The 24,287-nt window shown below is 43.1% G+C and overlaps 1 protein-coding gene across 1 annotated transcript in view; it reads left to right on the plus strand.

Annotated features, from left to right (window-relative positions):
- The window catches only part of GDPD4 (glycerophosphodiester phosphodiesterase domain containing 4), a 691,051-nt gene that overhangs the window by 246,851 nt on the left and 419,913 nt on the right, over positions 1–24,287 (plus strand). Inside the window, exon 2 of the mRNA XM_069639989.1 lies at positions 6,671–6,879. Coding sequence (XP_069496090.1) covers positions 6,697–6,879 — 183 coding nt within the window. The 5' untranslated portion in view covers positions 6,671–6,696. The remainder of the gene's footprint in view (positions 1–6,670; positions 6,880–24,287) is intronic.

Here is a 24,287-nt window from a genome sequence, read left to right on the forward strand (position 1 = left end):
TAACTGTGTGGAAGGAGGTTTGCTGAAATGCAGAGTATTGTATCACGACCATGTTGGTGAGCTGTGGACGAGAGAGAGGGAGGGAAGAGAAGGAGGCAAGGGACAGAGGGGAAGGGCAGTGCTTCATTTGTGGGGGTGTTTGCCAGGGCTCAGCCCCGGCACTTATTTCTGAGCCCCGGCACTTATTGTCTCAGACTCAGATTGATTATGAAGTGATGAAGTAATGATCGCCAGAGTGTCCATCCACCCCAATGAGCAGGTGTGGGCTGTAGTTTAACCCCAAATGTGTCAACACTGTAGGGAGCAGCCGTGGGTGGTGGCAGCATTGGTGGGGAACTACCTGCCGCAGCGTCACAAGCGTGCTAGAAAATTAGTGCCTTGGCACTTATTTTCTTACAAATTAAGCACTGAGAGCCAGGAGAGAGGGAAGGGGGAAGTTGAGAAAAAGCGAGAGAGAGGGAGGCACACATGGGTGACGTAGCAGGATGATGGGTGTAGAGAATGGAGCAGAGCTGTAGAGAGAGCAGAGGTTCAGAGAGAGAAGCAGAGATAAAGTGAAAAAAACACTGAACTGTGCAGACCAACCAGAGTTCAAGAAACAGAAGGGGATGGGGAAAGAAAGGGAAGTGGGCAGAAAGAGCACAAGATCAGGGCGAGGGAGCGGTGCTGGGAGAATGAGCAGTGAAAAAAGCTGGAAAGGGAAGTGGGGCACGGTGGGGATGGTAAAGTTGGGCAAAAAGAAGCAAAAGAGCAGGGATTCGAACAAAGAGGCAGGTGGGGCAGGGACTTCGGGCTCTGGAAAAGAGACCTAGAGGGCCAATGACAGAGCAGGACCAGGACAGAAATACACGTGGTTGCAAAGTTCTACTGAGAGGAACACATGTTACAAGTGAAGCGATGTCTGTCCAGGGAGCTGGTCTGGGCTGCCTGTTAGAATTGCATGCAGTGCAAAAGCTGATGAGAGAGGCTGATTCTAACATGTTTGACTTCAGAAAAGGGTGGAGAGTGCATGTAGCAATAGGATGGCCTAGGTTAAGGTTTGCAATCATGCAATCCCTTGTTTCAGGATCATTAACAAACCATGGCCAGCCATGGCATTTACCATGTTCTTCTCAGGAGTAATGTCTTGTTGAGAAAAGATTATTGTTTTTTTTAAAGTTCGAACATGATGTAATGGAAAGCTGCCCAGAAGACTTTCCATTGGTTATGGTAGATGATTGCGAGTTCATTCGAGACACTTCGTTTCCATGAAACTGACGTGCTCTTCCCACTCAAAACCATAACAGGGAGGGACCCTTTTAGCTTTAAATGCACCATCAGCCTCCACAACTCGAAAGAATTTACCTGAAGATGAAAAAGCATCATCTGTGTAATGGTAGAGGCCTTCTGAATCGGCTTTAATGCCAGTGGATCCTTGGAAATACCCCACAGCTGTGCTGCAATATGACACTGAATTTAGGCATAATGTGGCATAGTCGTTAGTCTTTTTTTTGTTTTATTTATTTATTTGTAGCAGTTTTGCAAATATGTCAACTTTGGGAACTAATCGCATCGAAATGGTCTATTTGGTTAGGGTACTCTGCACGAGCCAAGAAGCAAACACCCACTTTTTTGGGCTTTGGATTATGGCGCTATATAAATAACACATCATCATCATTATCATTTTCAAAACAGGTTAGCATAACGTTCCACCCCATTACCCAGTAAGCTCTGCCCATGTCCAGAGCGAGAATTATTGAATGTCTACGAGCGTGTTCCCATCAGTGGACAGCTGCCACATTGCATGCTTGCAGATGTTGCAAGTTGTTAAACCTGTCATGTCTTATTAAATGTGGTTGAGTACTGAAAGTATGACATGACTATAGTGCGTATGCGGGGTTCGTATATATACCTGGCAGTGGGTGCCTAAAAAAAATCTTACCTAAGAATTTTAGACTGCACACTTTAAGAGCTGTCCTTGCACATCTCGGTCTCTGGAGGACATCTCAGGGGCAACGCGTTAACGCGATCGCCTTGGAAGCAAGACGATGCAGAGCAACACAGGTTCGATCCCTGCGTCTGTGCCGGGGCCAAATAGCACAACCATGCTTCCATTAATTCAAATACTTCTTCCATGGTATGAGAAACCACCATCATTGAAAAATACTCATTACCACACACACACCCGCCTACACAATCATATTCCCTCCACCACAATGCCATTGCATCTTCCCGGTGTATTATCTCAGTGCATCCTTGTCCTATTCCTCCTTCTCCCCACCCACACGTTTGGCCCTGTTTTCCTTACTTCTTCCTCCACAGACTAGGTTGCCAAATGTGCTGCTCTACCCACAGACATCAGAGCTGAAAACTCGCTCCTTGCCTTCCGAAAAAACCCTCAAAACCTCTCTCTTCATTTAACCCACTGTATGCACTTCTCTCTCTCAAGCCTCTACTGAAAATTGTCACCTTACCTGTAACTAAGAAATCTGTCTGTAACAAGCGCCACAATGCCTCCGGGCTGTTGCTGTTGCGCGCTTTACAAATGTGAATAAATAAATAGGTTCTCATCACCCAGAGCGGGGGCACACCATGCCATTTTCTCGGACAAGGTGCCGGCGCTGATGCTCCACAGCGCAGTATGAAATCTTCATAGCAGAGCATAAAAGCAAAAAGGCTTTCATGGATGTATCAGCTGTGTCCAATCCAACCCGATTCCACAGCGACCAAGATCGATCAGCACATCGAATCTATTGAAAGGGCTTTTAGATATGGGTTGTAGATCGTTCATTCAGATCCTTACCTCTTGCGAGTTTTAATAGACAGACCACAAAAAAAGTGAATTACTGTATCATCTGCCCCTTCCACAGAAAAGGACTGTTCAGGAAAATGTGCTCAAACATTGCGAGTGTGCATTTCACCACTGCTGCCAATCACATACACTAGTGAAGAAAAGGTGAGAATGGGTGATATGAATGCTCTCAAATTAGTTGTCCTCATTCAGTAAACAAGGAAAACCAGACACATGTTATTGGGTATATTGGGTTATTCAAACACCCATGTCAATATCACTCTAGCGGGTTTAAGGATAAACCTAGGCCTAAAGGTCTTCTTCCCATGTAATGCACCGAGCACTGTGTGATGGTGCACTTACTGGCATCACTCCTTTGCTGTGAGTGCAAAAATGCCTTGGGTTTAATTTTTCCGAATTTCGGCGTAGTTATATGTGGGGTGGGTGGGGGAGAGGGCAAGGGTAATTAATTATGTAAAGGGAGTAAGGGAGGGGGTTGGGAGGCTCCCCCCGCATATAAGTGCATGAATCGAAAAACCAATATCTTCAGTTTTGTATTCAGTATATTTTAAATCACAGTAATCCGATAGATCCCACCTACTCATGTGTTTGCACCTCTACTCTTACCCGCACCTGGCTGGAGCATCAATTGCACAGTTTACAGCTGTTTGACCTACAGCCAGAGACATTTTTATGGGGAGGGCAAAAGGGGCACTTGCCCTGGGCCCCCCACCTTGGATGGGGCCCGACAAGGCTGCCTGATCTAAAGTAAGATTCCATTGTTCACTAGACTTAAATAGCACACGTCAGGATATTTTATGGCATCCTGTTAAGGCTCTAAACCCATTGCCTGTCTGTTTTGACAAGTACATTCTGCCTTGATCAATTCACCATGTAATGCTTGCTTGGTTCACTGTGGTATACATAGTTTGTGTGTTTCTTACGGCACAACTCCTGTAGCATTCTATCCTACCTGTGGGAATTATGTTGATCATGCGCAATAGCATATTGATAAATTGAGTGCCACAATGGCTCAGAAGTTAGCTCAGTGTGTTAAGCACTCATTGCAGAAATATGTGTTCATATGCAAGATTAGAACAGCACATTCCAGCAAGGCTGGCTGAGCCATTCCTGTGTCTGAAGTTTACAAACATGCCTGCATATGTACTTGGTTTTGCAGCACACCAGGTGCTAATCAGCAATGTACCTGCACCAGATAGGGGTTGCTATGAAAACTAACATCTCATCCGTATGGTGAAAGTCTAGAAATAGGTTTGTTCAGATGGGGTGTTGTAAAACCGAGCAGTCACATCCAATGATGCGCATAAACTGTTAGTCCAAGAGGTGAATAAGTGTCCAAATTCAAGACTGTGGAACCAAAGCGTTCATATGTGTATTCTGGCTTTGCCAGCAGACGATACAGTGATCCTGGTCAAATCATCTAATATCTCGGACATTACTGTGCTGTCTTCTATGAGGCGGTGGCATCGTTTAGCCCATTACTTGATCTTTCTTCTTATGTAGGCCATTTGAGTGGAAGGGGTGGTAGACAGAAGAGCGGACCATATTTTGCAAACCTTGAGGAAGCACATTTTAAGATCTGCTCATTTGACACAAACAACTGTTTGCGTTTTTTGTACAAGCAAACGGTAATATTTAAAGCTTTAAAGCTTTAAAATAGAAAAGACAAACCCAGATTAAATCTATTAAATCTCATAGATTGGTATGCTGGTACTTATATACTTTCCTTGATGATGGAGAGAATGTAGCTAGAATCATTCCCATTTTGCATAACACCCTTCTATAATATTTAGTTTTTAAAAATTGTCATGTTTGGTAATGTGATTTGTGTACTTTCCAAGTCCGTTTTTATCAAATGAGATTATTTTAGTTCATGGTAAGAACTGGAAAAGAAAGTGTTCAAATACAGAAATTACAGAGTTGGCACAAATCCGAGCTTCATCCCTTAAACAATGTGTGAGCCTGGGCATCTCATTTAATCTTGTATTTCCTAACCTCTCAAAATTGCCAGTACCTAAACCTTTCAAAATTGTCAGCCCTTCAGAGTGATTTCCTTCTCAGGGTATGATCGTGATAAAAGCCTCACTCATGGTTTCACTGCCTATAGTGTTGCTTCCACCTTAAAAGTGAGCCTTGATATATTGCACCCCACGTGCACTTGTTCCTTTGATCTCTAATGGCAACACTATTTGAAAACCATGTCCCACTTCTTATCTCTGTCTGGATATAGACACCTTCCTGGTAGTTTCTAATCTGCATCCACTATCCATGCTATGGTCTGTTTAACTTTCACCTTCCTTCCAATTTGTCTCCTCTGTCCATGCTTGAGCACCTTTGCATTCTGTGAGGCTGCTTATGTGAGTTCTCTATCTATTCTGGGTTTCATGTACCTTTTACATACAGTCCTGCATTAATACCGTAGGCTCCAGACCTTCCTGGATGCTACTGAAAAAAAGTCTCCTGTATCTATACTAGAACAGAAAAAACTAGCCACTTTGTAGACTGCTAATGTTGGCCTTCAAATGCTACTTGTTTATCATTCTTATTAGAGCAAGAATGAGGGTAAGTGGACTTAAAGGGAGTAAACATGCTTATTTTGAATGCTGTCATTCCGCACTGTGAAAGCTTTCATGTCCATGTTCTCCTGAACTCGCTGCTATTTTGTAGTTACTGAGATCGTTTTCTGCTCCTGAGACGGTGGCCTTGCTGTATCCTGCTAACATGCAAAGCGAGCCTGGAGCCCGAGCAGTCGGTACACCACTGAGCCCCAGAGGCACCCATGCAAAGTGCTGCTTAACGGCACTAGCTGCGGCCCATTTGCATCTAATTTACCAATCATTTGATAGGGCGGCTCGGGTTCCCTTCTTTCACAGGTTTCCTTTGTGCCTTCTGTTTCTTCCCTGCACGTATTCGCTTCATGGGGCCAGAAGCCTATTGGTCTACGCCTTTCAATCCCAATGCACTTTTCTGGCTCCAGTAATCACCGTGAATTCTAAGGAAGCCTTCTCAGGGCAGCGGCCTTGCAATACATTATCAAGGCAAATTCAACAACAATACAATTGGATGATCACAAAAGCTGAAATGGCAAAACTTGTTTCACATTCCCGGGGCACACATGGAGCGTCATTGGCGACCAATGTGTATTTATCATGAGACGAGTGTCATTGGCGACCAATGTGTATTTATCATGAGACGAGTGTCATTGGCGACCAATGTGTATTTATCATGAGACGAGTGTCATTGGCGACCAATGTGTACTTATCATGAGACGAGCGTCATTGGCGACCAATGTGTACTTATCATGAGACGAGTGTCATTGGCGACCAATGTGTACTTATCATGAGACGAGTTTCATTGGCGACCAATGTGTACTTATCATGAGACGAGTGTCATTGGCGACCAATGTGTACTTATCATGAGACGTACTGCATATTTCTCCTTCTCATCATCTCCTAACTGAAGGGAACGCAGGCCATCCTTGTGCCACAAAGCTTTGCATTTGCAAGGTCTGATTGCAGTGCATTGCTTTTTCTTCTGAAAAGGGAAGTATTGAAGGGAAGCGGGAGGGAGATGGTGGAAGCAGGAAATAGCCACTCTCTGAAATATTTAGTTGCTTGACTCATTGAAGATGGAAATGTAATCCTAGAGTGCTTGCTCTAATTCTGCATGTCAAAGCCCGAGGGCGTGAGGTGGATCATGTGAATAGTTTACCGTGTATAAGACATGCCGTTGGACTAGGAGCTTCTGTGGTATAATGCAATGCATGCTCTTCACATCTGTGGACATTAGTCCAGATTATGACATCAGCTTAAGCACTGGCTACTGTGATCATGTGTTCTTGTCCAACGCACTGATCTCCCACTTGCTTTGTTGTTCCAGTGGGAGAATGGTGTAAGCTGCCTCAGATGGGTAGCACTTCCATCAGCCTCAAGAAGCTGAGGCTCGGGAAGCTGAAGGTGGTGCGACGGCGGCTGCTGCAGCGGTATGAACATCAGCCCTTCATCTCCTTCCTGGCTGGGCTCTACAGCTGCCGCTGGAAGCGGTACCAGCGGGAGAAGACGCAGCCAGGAGAGTGTTGCTGCAAGAAGGTAGGAGAGAGTATACGGCGGGCAAGTCTATGCATAGCTATAGTGACGCCCAGGGGTGTTGCTAGGTCTGGAAAAGACCTGGGGCTACGCTAATGTTGGAACTGTCGGGACTGGGGGCTAGCTAGCATTTTGGTTGTAGCTCCTGAGATTCTATCCAGGGCTACAACCAAAAGACCCAGGCTGTAGCCTCATTAGACCCCCCCTCTAGCAACGCCAGGGGCGTTGCTAGGGGGGGCTAAGGGGGCTGTAGCCCCTGATCTTTTGGTTGTAGCCCCGGATAGAATCTCAGGAGCTACAGCCAAAAGACTAGCTAGCCCCCAGACCCGACAGTTCCAACATTAGCGTAGCCCCAGGTCTTTTCCAGACCTAGCAACTCCCCTGAGAAACGCCTCTGGTGACGCCACTGCTACTAACACTTGCGGCGGGGAGATGTGAACCTTTGTAAAAGCTGTCTCTCTCTGGGGTACTGAGCGATGATATCACACATTGCGCACGATTGCTGTTGGGTACATATACATTCATGTTACCAGTAGGTCATGTAGCATTTGATAGGCCTGTGGGTGGATCACTGCAATACTTTACACATGTAAAATATGTTATGAAATGTTCTTTGCAGAACTATTCAGAGCTTGATCACAGTATTTGTAGTTGCAGGCCTTGTTCTACAGTAAGGCCTCAGTCCTCTAAGCCCTACTTATCAGTCCATGGGGCATCACCGTCCCGTGAAGGGTCAAATAGTCAATTTCGGGCTCACTTCCACTCTAAAGAAAGTACAGGTGAGTTTCACTGGAACAAAGGGACTTACATTCAGAGGTGTTTATTTTAGAAAAATGCACCTCGAGTTTGTCCCATCTACTTTTATCGGTGCAGACTGCAAACAAAAATGTGGAAGGACAGGCAAAATTACATTTACATGTCATAACAGTGTCCCTTTCTAAATATGCAAGGTCAAGCAAATGTGCGTATACATTTCAAGATTTGTATGCCTGAAGACAGCATAAAAGTTGAAGATAAGTAAGTCATTGTGCACGACTCATTTTCTGAGAGACCCCTGGATGGCCTTGGTTACCAGCATGCAGAACAAACCATGACCATTTACAAAGGGAAGCTTCCCTGCCTTATCTTGTGTGCTGAGAAACAAGGCCTGGCGGTAACCCAGAAGCGGCCCTGCATGATTCCTTTCCCCAATGATTTTCATGTGCTAATGTGCACGTCTGTCTTCAGCATAAGCACTTATTCCCTAATGCACACATATGTCTCAGCTTAGAAGCAAGCATACAAGAAATGGCAGAGTATAATCAAAATGGCACCCTCACAGGGCCCCCTTTCATAGTCTCTCACTATAAATCATTATGCTTCAATACTAATCATTCTAATATATTCTTCCTGTTTGATGTCATGATCTATTCTCCCTACATCTGCGTCAGGGAATGTATGCAAAGCTATAGTGGTAACATTAATCCTGCCGCTGGTGCGCCAAGCCATAATTAGCTTGTAAAATAAGCAACCGGTTATTAATATGAGTAAACCTACCAGGAGAAACATGACAATCTTTGACCCCATCCCCCAAACATACTTGTGAATGTTGTTCACCAATCCATAGACTGGTCTGTGGGTATGTGTCCAATTTCCCTGATGTATGTGGCATGATCATGTATTTGCTGCTCGTTATTTGATATGAATACGCAACATTGCTCTTTACAGAGTGCACAAACCCCTCCTAGTGCTGCCAGAGTTATGTCAAGCGCCATTCTATTTTGCAGGTCCATAGTCCACATTTCCCTGGTTCCAGCACCAGAGAGTCCAGTTTGTCTCTTTCGCCACTAGCTCAAGCATTGCCTGGAGTCTTATACGAGAATGACCAGTTCGTGTGGTAGCATATATGCATCCTCTGAGTCCTGCAAATATGCACCCTACTCCTCCCCCTGTAATCTTGCCATATGTTAATGGGCGGTAAGTATCCACAATTGCTTGTACGTCTTCTTCGCTCCTTTTATACAGTGAGCGGGTGTTCCTGATATTCCCTGAAGTGAGGTCCTTGAACACCCGCAGCCCAGGAGGTACGTATGTTAGGGTACACCGTCCCATTCATGGTTCAGGTAGTGGTTTATACACTCTTGGCCCACAGAGCCAAAACACCCCTTGTGGAAGGGGGAGGCTAATGATATTTAGGGCACATGGGTTAGAGTATGACTTAGTGTTGTTGCTGCAATGATATTGCCACGCCAACCTGGTGGGAGGAACATTGCCTTCAGTATGACTACGGTATTGTTCTTCTCATTATAGGAATACTGTTTCATGACATTAGAGGCCTTCACATTCCTAAACCAGCATTGGCTTTTCAGCAAACGTAGGACAGGGTTCGAGGTATTGGTCCATCTGTCTTTAAGATAATCTGTTCCCCAAACATCCCCTCTCAGCAAGGCAGTGCCATTTTCAAGTAATTCCACTGTAAAGTTACCACCCATTGCGTTACCCAACATTCTCCATTTCCTTCTTGTATCTCCACGCAAAGAGGGAAGTGGTATCTGAAGTGTACTCTAAGTGTTCTGGATAATCTATTGTGGCCCTTTGAGGGAGATGGGTAGATTTTATTGCAAGTTGTTCCATCGAGGGAGAAATCATCAAATTTTGTTCAAGAACGTTTACCGCAAATGTGTCTGGGGGGGAGGGTTAGGGTAATAGAAAAACTAGAGAGGGGTGGTTGCGGGGTGTGTCCACCGCATACATTTGTGATAAAAAGTCCTACAAAACATAAAATTGCTGAATATTCCATCAATTAAAAAATCTTGATGAAATGGCAGCAATAGGATAAGTGTCCTCAGAATGGTGTGGCAGGTGGATGCATACCCAGAAATCACTAATATTTAATTCAGAAGTAGTTACGTATACCTATTTCATGTATGAATTAGGTTGTATACTAATTGACCTTTTCACAATTGACCTCGGGAGAATTGACCTCAGGAGAATTTACCTAATTTAGAAGGTCAATTAGGACATATATGCGGGAGAAACCCCCCGCGGCCCCCAAACAATACAAACCCCCTGCAACCCTCCGCCCAATCCCCTTATATTATTTATAATCCAAAACCAGCCCAATACATATATAAAATAATTAAAATAATATAAAGGTCAATTGTGCAGAAGGTCAATTAGGACCACTATAAGTAGGTCAATTGTGCAAAAGGTTCAATTGTAAAAGGTCAATTTGGGTAATACCATGAATTACCCTGTAGTGAAGGTGATAGCTTAGCATGGGCACAATGGACAAGGGGACTTATGATCCCTGTTTGTATGATGGGTAAAACAACCTGAGTGGCCCCCATTCTCCTTGTGTTTCTATCAATTGCTCCTCCCCCTTCAGGTTTACTGGTGGAGCGTATAGACGGCAAGGTATCTACGTTATAAAACCGAATCCCAAAAGCTGGAATTACAAAATTGCAAAGCCCACTGGATCGCATTTTGTTATTCAAGCTTTTGGGAATTTGGTTGTTTATCCCCTGGTGGGTATTTGATGTATGTGGGGGACACCTCCCAACCTCTGCAGCCCATTATACCCATCTAGGAGACTGGGGGACACTGCTGCAATCCCTGCACCCCTTGTTCGGTATTATGGGCTTCAGCATTTTCTATCAGGCTGATTGCGCACTAAATGTGCATTCAGCCTTTTTTTCTCAGTATTTTGGGGTAGGCCTGACATCAGGTCCCTCAGGTGTAACTGTGCCAAGGGATTATTGCCCTCTGTCTGGATGCATTTGTGTTTAGTACATGACTGGGTCGATATGTGTTTAACAATGCATCATAAGCTCCTATTCTGTGATATGCATCATCTAATGCTGCACACGTGCATTCTTCTGTAGGGACATGATATAAATAGTATTTTTAGAGCAAATGGAAACAATTGTTTTATTCCAACTGTGCAGTAGCACTTTTTGGGCGTTTCTATGCGCTGAATAGAATTACCATAACAAATAATCTTCGACCCAAATGACCGGACAGACTCAAAGAATATGGTGAAATACTACTGTATTATCAGTTCAAAAAAGTAGCGAAACCTGGCTAACAACAAGTTGTAGTTCACACACTCTCGGTTCTCTTTCAGTTACACAAAGTCTTTATATCTTGATGTGCGTCAGCTATGATGTCATCCTATGTGGCAAATAATAAAACCTCTCAGGCGGAGGGATTGGTTAGGGGAACATATCTACTTATAGCTTATGTAGGTATTAGTGACATGATTGGCTGCCCGCATCTAGTAGGCATGCCTTAAACTGCCCTCTAACTACATATAATACAGATTATAACAGCATAACAGCAGCAGATTTTCTTCTGCAAGAGTGTATGGTCCACCATCACATAGGCCCTCTGATTGGTTGGTATTCTCTTCCAACCTTTGACATTCTGCTCGTTAGCAGCACATAAGTAAAACAAAATCCAAGTGAAGAGAATAACGTCGAACTACTACACACTTGCCCAATTAGTCTACCATCTCTCATCAGCCAAGCTGTCAGCAATGGCTTCTCCTTTGTACTTGACCTTGCATGATGTTCTCTTCTCTGGAGCTTTAAGTGAGTTAAGGTACATCATTATCTTCATCTGGAGCTCATGAATAGGCCTTGTTTTCTGGTCTTTCACCACATGTGAAGAAGCCATGATTTTGTCCATTTCACCTTTTTATTTAGTGCTATTTGATTCCAGTATCCTGGGTGTCATAACTCTTCGGCCTCTGGAGACCTGGTTGTTCCGTCTCAAATATGCTTTTCTGCATCTTTAATCGTCAATACTTGGCATTCACAATTGTTTGCTTGTGTACTTAATCTAAGAGAAATATGTCCTACATACATTGCTTATCCTAGCTGGCTCCCCTTGGACTCTTCAGGATCTTCTTGCTGTGGCATCCTTGATCTCTGGCCAACAGCTATTCTTTGTTCATGCACACATGTATATCTACAGTCTCTGTCAGCTATACAGCCTTGGTCTCTGTCCTTCGAGCTCTTCGCCTTACTTTTATTTAAAGCCAACATCGGTCTTTTCAAAATGGCTGCTTCATCCAGGTTATATGTTCTACTGTAGCAAGCTTCTATGTAACTCATCTACCTTGCGTTCTGTGTGTATACATTCACTACTCATCTGATTACTTATCTTCTTTTTATATATGGTTTCTTTTCACTTGTATGTATGCTTTCTCTTGTTTCTTCAGTTGCATCTTCATTCTTTAAGTATTGTTACATCTTTTCGGTGCGTATTGTCTCTTCTCTTCATTAAGTCACTTTGCACCTGTCAGGCTTTCCTTACAGTTCCTCGATATTCAGTGGTGTGTGCAAATCTCCTGCTACCACATCAGTTCGAGAGTACATTCGGTATGGTTGCCTGAGTGCATAACATCTCTCATACCTTCAATGCAGTATTGGAATTATACCAGGTGTCATGCACAGTGTCTTCCTGTTATTCATCCAGTAGGTCGGCGGTGAGGTGGGGTCTATTAGTGACATGAACATCTGCTCCTCTTCATTCCCCCCTCTGGTTGAGTCCTCGACCACCTCCTCTTCCTCAATTCTCTTCATTCTTCTTCTGCAGAACTGCTTCTTCGGATCCATATTTTACTCACCCCCTCAGGTCACCTGCATTTCTTATGTCATCCACACTCCAGGTCATGTGGCAGCAGCCCACAGTTGGTTGACTACATAGTTCTTATAATCCTTAGATAATAGAACTTCATTCCTCAGGGTACCAGGAGATTGTCTTCAGGTGCCCATGGGTGGTATTTTCAGTCTGTGTGTGCTCATCTGTTACAGCATTTACATCGATCATTATCTTCATCCCAATTGCTTTCTTTGCTGTCACCTTGCACTGTCCTATGAATATTCTTATAAGACAGAATCCCAGCACGACTAATACTAGTATTGCTCCAATTAGTTCGAAGGCATTTGCCAACCAGGTTGGAACCCATGAGAACAGGGGAAAAAATATTTGTCCTCAGTCTCGCCTACTTCATCCACCATCTTCGTATGCACGGTTGACAGCACAGTTATTGCTTTGGTCAGGGTTCCATTTTCTCCATCATGGGCAGGTCAAATGTACAGCCAGAAGGCTTGATCTTGCCGCACATGCCTCCTTCCATTGCTGTAATTAAGTCCAGGACATACCTGATCTGGAGGGCCATGAGCCTAATTTCCCTCAGTTCCTTCATTGAATCCTTTTATTGTTGTGTTGATCATTTGTAATCCTAGTGATCTGTAACCACTTGGTGTTTACTGCAGTCTGAATTCCTGGCATGAATATAGCTATGAATATCACTGTCGTTCAGCTGAACAGTTTATGCTCATCTGGAATGTCATGATAGGCTTCTATCGATTTTCCTGAGAAATAGTTCTCCCTCTTTCAGCTAATGTGTTTAACCAATCTCTTTTTCCTCGGGTGTGCATCCATTCTCGGAACATCTGATCTGCAGGTCGCTTTGTGGTACTACTAAGCTGGTATGCTTATCGATACTAATGAACAAACTCCTCCCCATTCTGGTGGCAACTTCATGTATGCTCTTGATCCACCGGCCCAGTAGTAGTCCATCAGGACTGCTGTTCCTCCCTTCATTCCTGGTACATCAAAGACGCAGCCACATTTGAGATTTTCTCCAACGTTTATTGTGCCATTATTTCTGAAGCATAGGGACGCATTCTTCAGGAGTAATATCTGCAATAGCCCCCCCATCATCGACCCATGTTAACAACCCTGCAATCTTAGGCCATTGGTCCTTGCATTCTCTTTCTGCATTTACCGTCTCGGGAGGATAGCTCAGGGGCAACATGCCCGCCTTGGAAGCAAGACGACACGGAGCACCACAGGTTCGATTGCAGGGTCTGCGCTTAGAAACGTCTGGGTATTAAGCGTGTACTAAGGATACTTGAATCATATCATATCTTATAGCATACTACAGCTACTTCCCATTGTCCTACCAATGCCATTGCTTTACACACAATCAATCCATAGGCCCATCCATCAGGAGCAAGGACTGTTCCTTTAATTCATAGTTGACCTCTTTCCCAGCATTCCCATATTTCTTTACCTGTTTTATCCTTGTATTGTAACATCAGATTTACCTCGATTTTGATTCCTTCCCTATTTATTCCAGGCTGTTCATATTTAATTATTTGGTGCTTTGTCTCTTGCTTTGCTCTTGACTTTATGTCTTGCACATGATTATCTCCTCTTTGGGATGTTGCTTTATTCCCCCACACTATGGAATCTGTCCTGCCTTGGAATTGTCCTAATGTATACCTTCATTGTCTTCCCCAACATCTCTTTGTTCGGAAATATCAGAAAATAAATATGACTTGTCCTTTTGTTAGGTATAGAAAGAGATGTCTCGTTGTCTGGTACTACACTTGAATTATAAAATAATATAAAATAAATAAATATAAAAATAAATTCCCCCGAAATGTAAAGAGCATAACAAAATAAAGACAACACATAAGGCAAAATGTAGTTGTAAGAAGTATTTCCATCATATTCAAATGCCATATTATCTCTTTTGGAGTAGCTGGTGTTCTTGTTAACAGTGTGTGTTTTATATAATGGAACTTTCACATTTTTTAATTGTTCACCTTCAATTTGTTTTTCAAAATATGCACTTGTTATAACAGAAATGGAATTACAATAGCTATAATAACTCTGTGAATGATAGGACTGTTTTTAGAATTTCCCAAAAATACAACGTCCACGTTTCGTCGCACTAGAGCTGGATATGTTTGGCGTATGTATGTACCTATAACGTTTACATACTTGTAACATATCCACATAATCCATATGTAGATGCTGAAATGGACCATTGGGCCTAGGGATTGCTCTGCTCACTATTAACAAGGTGTGCCCTGCTGTACATTTCTGGCACACAATAACATTTACAATCAACTGTGTCACATGCTCTAATAAATTTGGTTTAAACCAGTCTTCTGCAAAACTCTCTGTGGTTGTGTGCACAGATTAGTGAATTTTCTCCAGCACCACCTTCAATAATGCTAGAGGCATAACTGGCTTTCCAGTGCTGTCCTGTCTCCATAAAGCCTCAGTGGGGGATAAAGAACACCCTCATCTTTTCCATAGGTACTGCTCTTCCTGTGGGGCTCGACCTTGCAGCTCAATTAACTGTACAATGGATAACATATTAAATCCTTCCTGCATCAGCATGCATCAATCTGATCCTTGCTTAACAACCTCTAATTCAAAATCAGAAATATTTGGAAAATATGCTGCTTTTTTGGCTTTTACATCTGCAGCTTTGTTATCCTCAAGAAATTAAGTCTGCTCCTTTAGTATAGGCTGCGCCTTTCACCACAGCGATAGCCAATGGGAGCTTTAGTACTTTAATAAGCTTGCCCATAGGGACACATGTTGCACAGGAGTGTCACCTGTGCGGAGAAAACCTCTCCTTTTCCAGCGTGATAGCCCTGCGTGTACTGTTGTCAACATGTAGCCGGAATCAGAATACACCGTCACTTCCTCATCTTCAAATCTCTGAACTACGGCGATGATGCGCCACTAATTTTGCAGCCTGTGCTGAACATTTTGAAGGCAATCTTGCACTTGTCACTACTTCAAATTCACCATGCTTTTTTAATTTCACTACTGCTGTCCCAGTATGCCTTTCACCAGTCATTTGGTGCAGTTTTTGAAAAACCAGAATAAAAATTGTATTGCTAACACAAGGGCTATGTAAATCGCCCTTTTCAATTCTTTAAATCCTTCAGTCATGTCATCTGCCCATGTAATCTTAATTTACTTATCTGTGCTTCCTTGGGTCCTTTTAAAAGTGGTTGAATATATGTACTGTAGTCAAAAACCCAGGACCTACAAGAATTACATAGGTCCAGCGTGATAACCCTGCGTGTACTGTTGTCGACATGTAGCCGGAATCAGAATACACCGTCACTTCCTCATCTTCAAATCTCTGAACTACGGCGATGATGCGCCACTAATTTTGCAACCTGTGCTGAACAATGTGAAGGCAATCTTGCACTTGTCACTACTTCAAATTCACCATTCTTTTTTAATTTCACTACTGCTGTCCCAGTATGCCTTTCACCAGTCATTTGGTGCATTTTTGAAAAACCATAATAAAGATAACTCAGCCGTCTCCAAAAAAAAACAATTTCTTCAAAACAATGTATACAACAACATCAATTTTATCTCTTCGTTTATAGTTTTTATCAATTTGTACCTTCCTGTTATTATTATTGATAGTTTTATGGATCGTATTTTATCCTATTTTCCTCAAATATTATTCCTCGTAGGTTTGATTGGATTCTGCTTTTCTTAAAATGCTACCCTCCTATGTTTGTTTGGCGCCAATCACTTGCTCGTTGAGGCTCTAATCATTTTGTCAAGTTTCATTGCTATTGTTTTTATAGTGTTTAAACTGTGATCCTTTTTTATCATCATTAATACAAAATGTGTCAATGTAATTTTTACACTGATGTAGTCCCTTCTCCCTCCTTGAGGTCAGGTAAAAGTTATCTCCTTTTCCCTAATGAATCCTGTTATGTTTCCCCACTACTTATATATATGCAATACTGGCCCTCCCCTTTTATTTGCCACTTTCAATGTTTCTACTTACATCACTTATTCAGCTCAATGCCTTCAGTATCGACTCTTCCCCAATCAACCACTTTGCCTTCAGTTCACAGGACACTGTGGGCACCGGACAGAAATTGCTTCAAATGGACACCTGCCAACCATCTCTCGGCACCCGTCTTATAGCACTGCCCTCTGCAGGAAACTCCACAATCTTACGTCTAATGGTGGAATATGTCAAGAATCCAGGGATCTGAATCTGAACCATCCGCACTCCTACAAACATGTGCACTAGCACTTTTTGAGCGTTTCTATGCGCTGAATGGAATTACCATAACAAAAACTCTTGGACCCAAATAACCAGAAGGATCCAAAGAATATGGCAAAATACTACTTTATTATCAGTTCAATAAAGTAAGGAAATCTGGCGAACAACAAGTTGTAGTCCACACACTCTGTTATCTTTCAGTTACACAAAGGCTTTATATCTCGATGTGCGTCAGCTATGATGTCATAAAATATGGCAAATAATAATAATAATAATAATAATAATAATAAAAGCTGTTAGGGGAACATATCTACTTGCAGCTTATGTAGGTGTTAGTGACATGATTGGCTGCCCCACATCTAGTAGGCATGCCTTGAACTTCCCTCTAACTATGTATAATACAGATTATAACAGCATAATAGCAGCAGATTGGCCTCTGCAACAGTGTATGGTCCACCATCACATAGGCCCTCTGATTGGTTGGCATTCTCTCCCAATCTTGGACATTTGGCTTGTTAGCAGCACATAAGCAAAATGAAACACGGGTGCAGAAACATCAGACTACTTACTACTCACATGCCCAATTAGTCTACCATCTCTCATCAGCCAAGCTTTCAGCCAAGACTTCTCCTTTGTACTTGACCTTGCATTATGTTCTCTTCTCTGGAACTGTAATGGAGATAGGGTACATCGTTATCTTGTCTGGAGCACAGGGTACATCGTTATCTTGTCTGGAGCTCATGAATAAGCTTAGCTTTTTGGTCTTTACACCACGTATGACGAGACCACAATTTTGTCCATTTCACCTTTTATTTTGTGCTATTTTATTAGCTGGGTGGCATGAATCTCTTCGGCCTCTGGAGACCTGGTTGTTCCATCTCACATATGCTTTTCTGCATCTTTAATCATCAATACTTAGCATTCACAAATGTTTGCTCATTTTCTTAATCTAAGAGACATATTTCCTGCGTACATTGCTTATCCTAGTTCACTACCCATTTACCCTTCAGTAGCTTCTCGCTGTGGCATACTTGATCTTTGGCCAACAGCTATTATTTGTTCATGCACACATTTGTATTTCCAGCCTGTGTCAGCTCTGCAGCCCTGGTTTCTCTCCTTCAAGCTCTTTGCTTACTTTTATTTAAAGCCGACGCCCATATTTTCAACATGGCTGCTTCACCCATGTTATATTTTCTACTACAGCAAGCTTCTATTTAACTCATCTACCTTGCGTTTCTGTGAGCTTACATTCACTACTGCTCTGATTACTTATCTTCTTTGTATATATGTTTTTTTTTCACTTGTATGTATGCTTACTCTTGTTTCTTCAGTTCCATCTTCATTCTTTAAGTATTCTTATATTGTTTTGGAGCGTGATCGTCTCTTCTCTTCATGACGTCACTTTGCACCCGTCAAGTGTTCCTTACAGCTCCTCGATATTCAGCGGTGTCTGCAAATCTCCTGCTACCACTTCTTTTGAGGGTACATTCAATACGGTTGCCTGAGTGCAGAACATCTCTCATACACTTTATACAGTATTGGAGTTATACCAGGTGTCATGCAGTGTCTTCTTGTTATTTATCAAATAGGTCGTAGGTGAGGGGGTGGAGTCTGTCAGTGACATGCACGTCTGCTCCTCTACACAACCACTGACTATTTTTTCTTGTGTTCTAGTACAATCACACATCGTTTTCTGCCACCACTGAACTGCCAATGACTGTTGACCTCCTGTGTACTCTTGATAAGTCCTCTTGTGGTTCCTGCTCATTAACCTTTATTTTATTCACTCTTCATATCAGAGATTCTAGTTGGCTCTGAAACCTTCCACAAATCAGAAACAGTCTGTAAAGATGATGCTGGTGGTAAGGTGAGGGCATGGAGCTTCTTCTGCTTCTTGACATGTCTGTACCCCCTCAAGCTAATGGCAGTGTATGATGTCAAGAGGACCACAAAGTGTCCCTTCCACCTGGGCTCCAATCATAGATGTATTAACAACAAGGCTGACTAGGCCCAGGCCTAGGGCTGCAGATTGCCAGAGGAGCAGAATTTTATTGTAGGTTATTTTCAATTGACTGGTTGTCATTTTTTTCTTTAATATAAAGCCAATTTTGTTTCTCCGAGTGTGGCTGCTCCATAACACTGCAAGTAATTTTGAGCTGTTAGCAGTCATTCCACTCTAACAGTCAAAGTTTTCATTTTTTTTTAAAGAAAGCGTATCGAGTGCAGCATGCTTTAGGTACACAGTGATTTAGTCATACAACTCTCACAGACACATATGACAGATAAAAAGCTCTTTGGTCATTCTTATCTTCCCAAAATGCTCTTTTAATATGCAAAACAGCCCAAACCTCATTGGTTTTATTGGTGCGACTTGACATTATCTTTGGAGTTACTTTAATCAATGCATACATACACTGTGTTAAACAATCACTTTTATAGTCAAATACATGACATGCATTTTTGAAACCGTTGCAAAAATGAGGGTTTTTCCTTCAGAAAAGTAAAGGCTACAAACGATGCATCAGTCTACAATATTAAAGGCATGCCTACCTTTAATTGAAGCACAGATTTGAGGTGGCAATAAAATAATGTTCAGAAGCAAGCACTCATTTCCCTCCCAGCCCCCACAATTCAGAAATCCGTAGCCGCCCAAAAGTGCAAGCATGAAAAAGATCATGGAGGAGTTAAAATGGCAGAGAGTAAAACTGAATGCGCAAGTGTATCAAGAAACCTGTTAACCTGTTAAAGGATACCCAAAGCCATAGCAAGGTGAGAACAAAAACTGTCTGTCAAAGGTACACACTGTTTCACAGCTGCAGAGGTGTCCTGTAAAGATATTTATTCAGCCATCTTTACAGAAGCTGCTCAGTGCTAAGCAGGCAAATGGCATCTGTAAGGAAGGCATGGTATAACAAGACAGACTCAAGTGATCACAGTTCAAGGGTTTTTATTAAACTGTAAAAATGGGTGAGGTAAACGCCTAATCTAAACCTAAATCTAAGATGGGAGCAAGCTACGACCATCAAATAATAAGAATACTGTCCAAGTGGAGTCTAGTCAAATAAAAAGGGCATATACAAAGAAAACCTATTGCCAATCCTTACTGCTATGCTACAAAATAGTGTGGGATAGTGTTCACAAGAAAACAAAGAAGTGTTCACAAAATGATAAATCAGGATATTATGGCCGGGGTCTCCCTACCCCATGTTTCTAGCACAGGACAAGGCAGGACTCATGAGCACAGCAAACTCCTGGGCTTTTCCAGCACGAGGTTACAGTTCCTTTTCTCTATATCCGGACCTTCTGTGTCCAAGTCAGGCGATTACTCTTCACCCTTGGGTCCCCCTCAGCCAGGCTTCGATCCTTCTCTGAAAGTTAGCCTCCCTTAGTCGGGCTCAGACCAACAACTCACTGTGCACATCCCTCAGTCGGATTCACGTTTGTCGTCACAATGTTCACGGGTGTATTACTCTTCACCCTAATTCGCAGGCATCCCTCAACCGGGTTCACATTTGCAAAGATAACACTGTCACTTAGTTTTCCTACAATGCAGGATGCGCTTCCCTTAGCTTTTCGCTTGACAAACCTCAGTCGGGTTTAACTACCGCCTTTCAATCACACTCTCTTCATTTGTAATATTCAAAAGTCTCAATGACTTTTTAAAACAACCGTCTAGTTTAGTTAGGTCCCCCTCATCCGGGCTCAGACCTTCCTTCACTGGCTTCCTACAGCACTTGCTAGTTCAATCAAAGACTTCCGAAGGACGATCACGTCTCTCTGGGTCAAGCTGTTATGTACTTCAAAATGTCACTGTTCACACAGCGTTCCCCTCATCCGGGCTCAAACGCCAGTTTCACATTTCCCTTAGTCGGGTTTACTCTTTCATATTCCTTTAAAGAGTACTGCAATGTGCCAAGGACATTCGATTGTACAAGGGTTTTGGCTTGACCAGTGTATGACCACCTGAACACCTCACGCCAACCTCCCCTAGGGCCTCTTGATATTTGAAGTTTCAACAACAACTGAAGACATTCGACTGTACAAGGGGTTTGGTTTGACCGTCGTAAGACCACTTAGATTTCTCAGTTCAACACATTCTCTTTGTTCAGGAGTGGGGCATCAGTCAGAGTCCTTCGATTGAGAACCCTTGTGGAGCCGAACCACTCTAACTGATACCTGTTTTGTTTACCTTTTGTGCTTTGGTCTTCTTTTTTCATATAATGTTGCTCTTCACAACCTTGAGCCCAACACAGGCCAATTTATTATCAGCTCTTTCCCACTCACTGGCTCTGCTGAACTCTGTTGGCGTCTCCTGCCTCTGGAGTCAAGGACGGTACCACAATGGCAACCGCTTCTCCCCGCCATGGCTATCAGTGCGGGAGGTTCCCATGTACCGCTGACGTACTTCGCACCATTCGCCAGCTGCAATTTCCGGTCTTAAGTTTTCCTTCTCTGAGGCTCTGTGGGTCTGGGTTGAAAAGGGCAGGGCAATTCCCTTCTTGTCGTCCTTTCAGGTCTCACTGCCTTTCTCCTCCGTTTGAACTGCCGTCCTGTAATAGCTGCTTCCTCATGCATTTGGCCTTGCTCAGAGTATGCTTTTGTGCTCCGCCTTCTATCCATATGGGGAAAGGGAAGGGAAGTCAGGGTTGTGTAATTTTTGGCAATTGCCTGACTATCTCTGACCCCAGTGTTGGTGTTAGTCCATCATCTTTTGTGGTAATCAGCCTTTGAGAAAGTGTTTGTGTCAAGAAAGGGGGGGTTTGTAGGAACTGTAGTGTTTTGTCAAAGCAGACTGGGAGTTTGTGAAATAATAATCAGAGGGACGGGGAGAAGAATGACTGGAGTACTCAGTTAGGCAACAGGAAAATAGGGATCCTGGGAGATGTAGTTTCCCACTGCAACAGGTCTTGTGCTCTTAAAAGGTTTACCAGATGTGGAAGGATTGTTGGATTCTGGTAAGGGAGATTCATTGGGTGGAAGGGAGGTTGATTTGAAACAGCTATAAAAGCCTCAGGTATTTCGCCCTCCTCATCCTCTTCCCCGGTGTAATACCACATCTCACCTGGGGCATTCTGCTGAGCATAACCCTGGGCTCCCCTACCCAGGTGATCCTCCCTCGTTTGTCTACCCCCAGGGTTGGGATCTAAGCACGCTAGCCCTTCCCTGGCCACCTGAATAAGGAATTCTCGGGGTCTAATCGGGCGAATACTCTTAGGTTTCTCACACATCCTTGCTGGGTTTATCATGTGTCTTTGATGACAATCCGCTGCACTCTCAGTACTACCAGGTGAACCAACTGAAAAGTATGTCACATAATGCATAACTGTGATGTCTATAAGTAATCTTTACATTAATTATAATTTAAATACAAGGTTGGACTTTTACTGTGAAACAGTACTTTAAACAACAACAGGACATCTGATGATTGGATGCCTCAGATCGGCATCATGAGCCCCCAAGGGAGCCGGCAGGGGAAGCTAGCCTCCACGAAGGCCTTACACTAAGGCTGGGTTGCTTCCTGTCTGGCTCTGTTTGTCGTCTATTTTCCTGCATTAACTTCTGCTCATATCCCTGGTCTCGATCAAGATTTGCCTGATGTAAGGATGATTACATCCGCTATGATGCCGGCCTGATCGCATTGGTACCCAAAGTTAAAATTACCTATGTGTACCACCTTCAGTGACCTTTCTCCCTCCTTCATGTCCGAAGAGGCCCACAGTCCCTGGGCGCTGGCTTCCCGTACCACTACATAGACCTACTACTCTGATTTACTCTGCAGTTCTTTTGACATTGCTTGCCCCTGCAGTGCATATATAATGCTCTGCCCTCAGATGCAAATCTCCTGGACCACTTCAACGTCCTACTACACATCTATCCCGGCTACGCTTGCGACACTAACGGCACACACCCTCTGCCAATTTTGCATCACCTGACTATGCTGTTGCTCATCCCTAGAAGCCTGCCACTCTAGTGCAGTTGGCAGCTTGCAAGTACTCTGTTACGTTATGCGGGTTTTACCTTGTAATGCTGAACTACGCTTCCGTTATTGTGATTTTGCTTGCAACCACCTCAATTATGACTTTTAGTCTCGTGCTACACTTATAACCTGCCTGCAACCTCCACCTGTACCTACCTATCATGATGTGCACAGCCTTGTGATGCTTTGCAGTCTACCTATACCTACCTATTTTGATGTATGCTGCCCTGTGCTGCATTTGCAATCTACCTGTACCTACCTATTATTACATGTGCAGCCTTGTGTTGCTTTTGCAACAACCTTTAACTTCTGTACCCTGTCTGCAGCTATCTTGTTTGTTTTCCATTCACCAAGCTGTACCCACGCTGTGATTCTTACGGGTTTGGGCGCTGTCAATAAATGCACTAAATAAATAAATTAAAATGTATATCTTTAGCCACAAATCTCAAAATGTGTCTATGTATCGTACAGTCCGACCTACTCTACAGAGTTAACAAATATTTTAAGTTACCTTAAACGCAGGCTGGCAAGACCCATAGCCTAAACCACACCCCCAAAGGTAATATTGTGCCGGAATGCCGATCCTTTGCTCACTTTTACTCTTGGAGTGTTGGGTATGTTGAACAATTCCACAAACAGCAATGATGTAAACAGTGTATACCACTTAATTTGTTATAAAAGGTGCTTGCATTGGGCAGCTACGAGGAATGCTGTTACTTCAAACACATGAATGTTCAGGGGTCGCCCTTATCCATTATTCCACCGTGAGAATGCACAGCCAAAGATTCCAAGGCACTCACCAACTGTCTTTCTTCTACTGAGGTGTTTATGCCTAGACAGAGTTTACAAACTTCCCTTTTTTTTGCCATGTTTTAATGGCGTTCGAGCCAAAGGGATTAGAGGTACATCGCCTGCCTTATTTCCATTTTGCCACTTGCTAACAGCAGAGCTGTAACCATGAGAAGGGGGTTCAGTTATCTTTATTCAACATTTTTATAAGATGTGCCTGTACCCTCTGCATATATTTCATATGTAAAATTTACAATTTGACAAGACCGGTTGTAGAAATGTAGTTATGTTGCATTAATATTACAGACCAGTCTAAGTGCTTGAGAGAAACCAGATATTAGCATTGAAACCAAAATTCCGCTCTCACTTGTGTCTAGTTGGCAGACCGCTTATGTTCTCAATGCTTCCTCTAAAAGATTGTTTTCGGACCTAACCAAAAGTAGCCAATTAGCCGTACAAATTACCTCTAGTGCACTCAACTGTAGAACACACTGCCTTCTCCAAATCTAGGGCAGCAGAGATCTGAAAACACTCTTTCAACTAACATAACATAGAAGGTGTCAGACTTGAATGAATAAAAACATCCTTATCTGGAGGATAGCTCAGGGGCAACATGCTTGCCTTGGAAGCTAGACTGCACAAAGCAACACAGGTTCGATCCCGGGTCCGCACTTAGAAACCTCTGGGTATTAAGCGCGTTATAAATACCCTATCATATCATATATAATGTTACGGGGCCATAATGGGGGACAGAGTGTGGGTGAAAGGGGCGTAGTTTGGTTAAAGCGGAGAGAGTTTGTTGAAGGT

This window comes from Ambystoma mexicanum, chromosome 7q (genome assembly GCF_040938575.1).
Source record: "Ambystoma mexicanum isolate Mex_15411 chromosome 7q, UKY_AmexF1_1, whole genome shotgun sequence".
NCBI classification, from domain to species: domain Eukaryota; kingdom Metazoa; phylum Chordata; class Amphibia; order Caudata; family Ambystomatidae; genus Ambystoma; species Ambystoma mexicanum.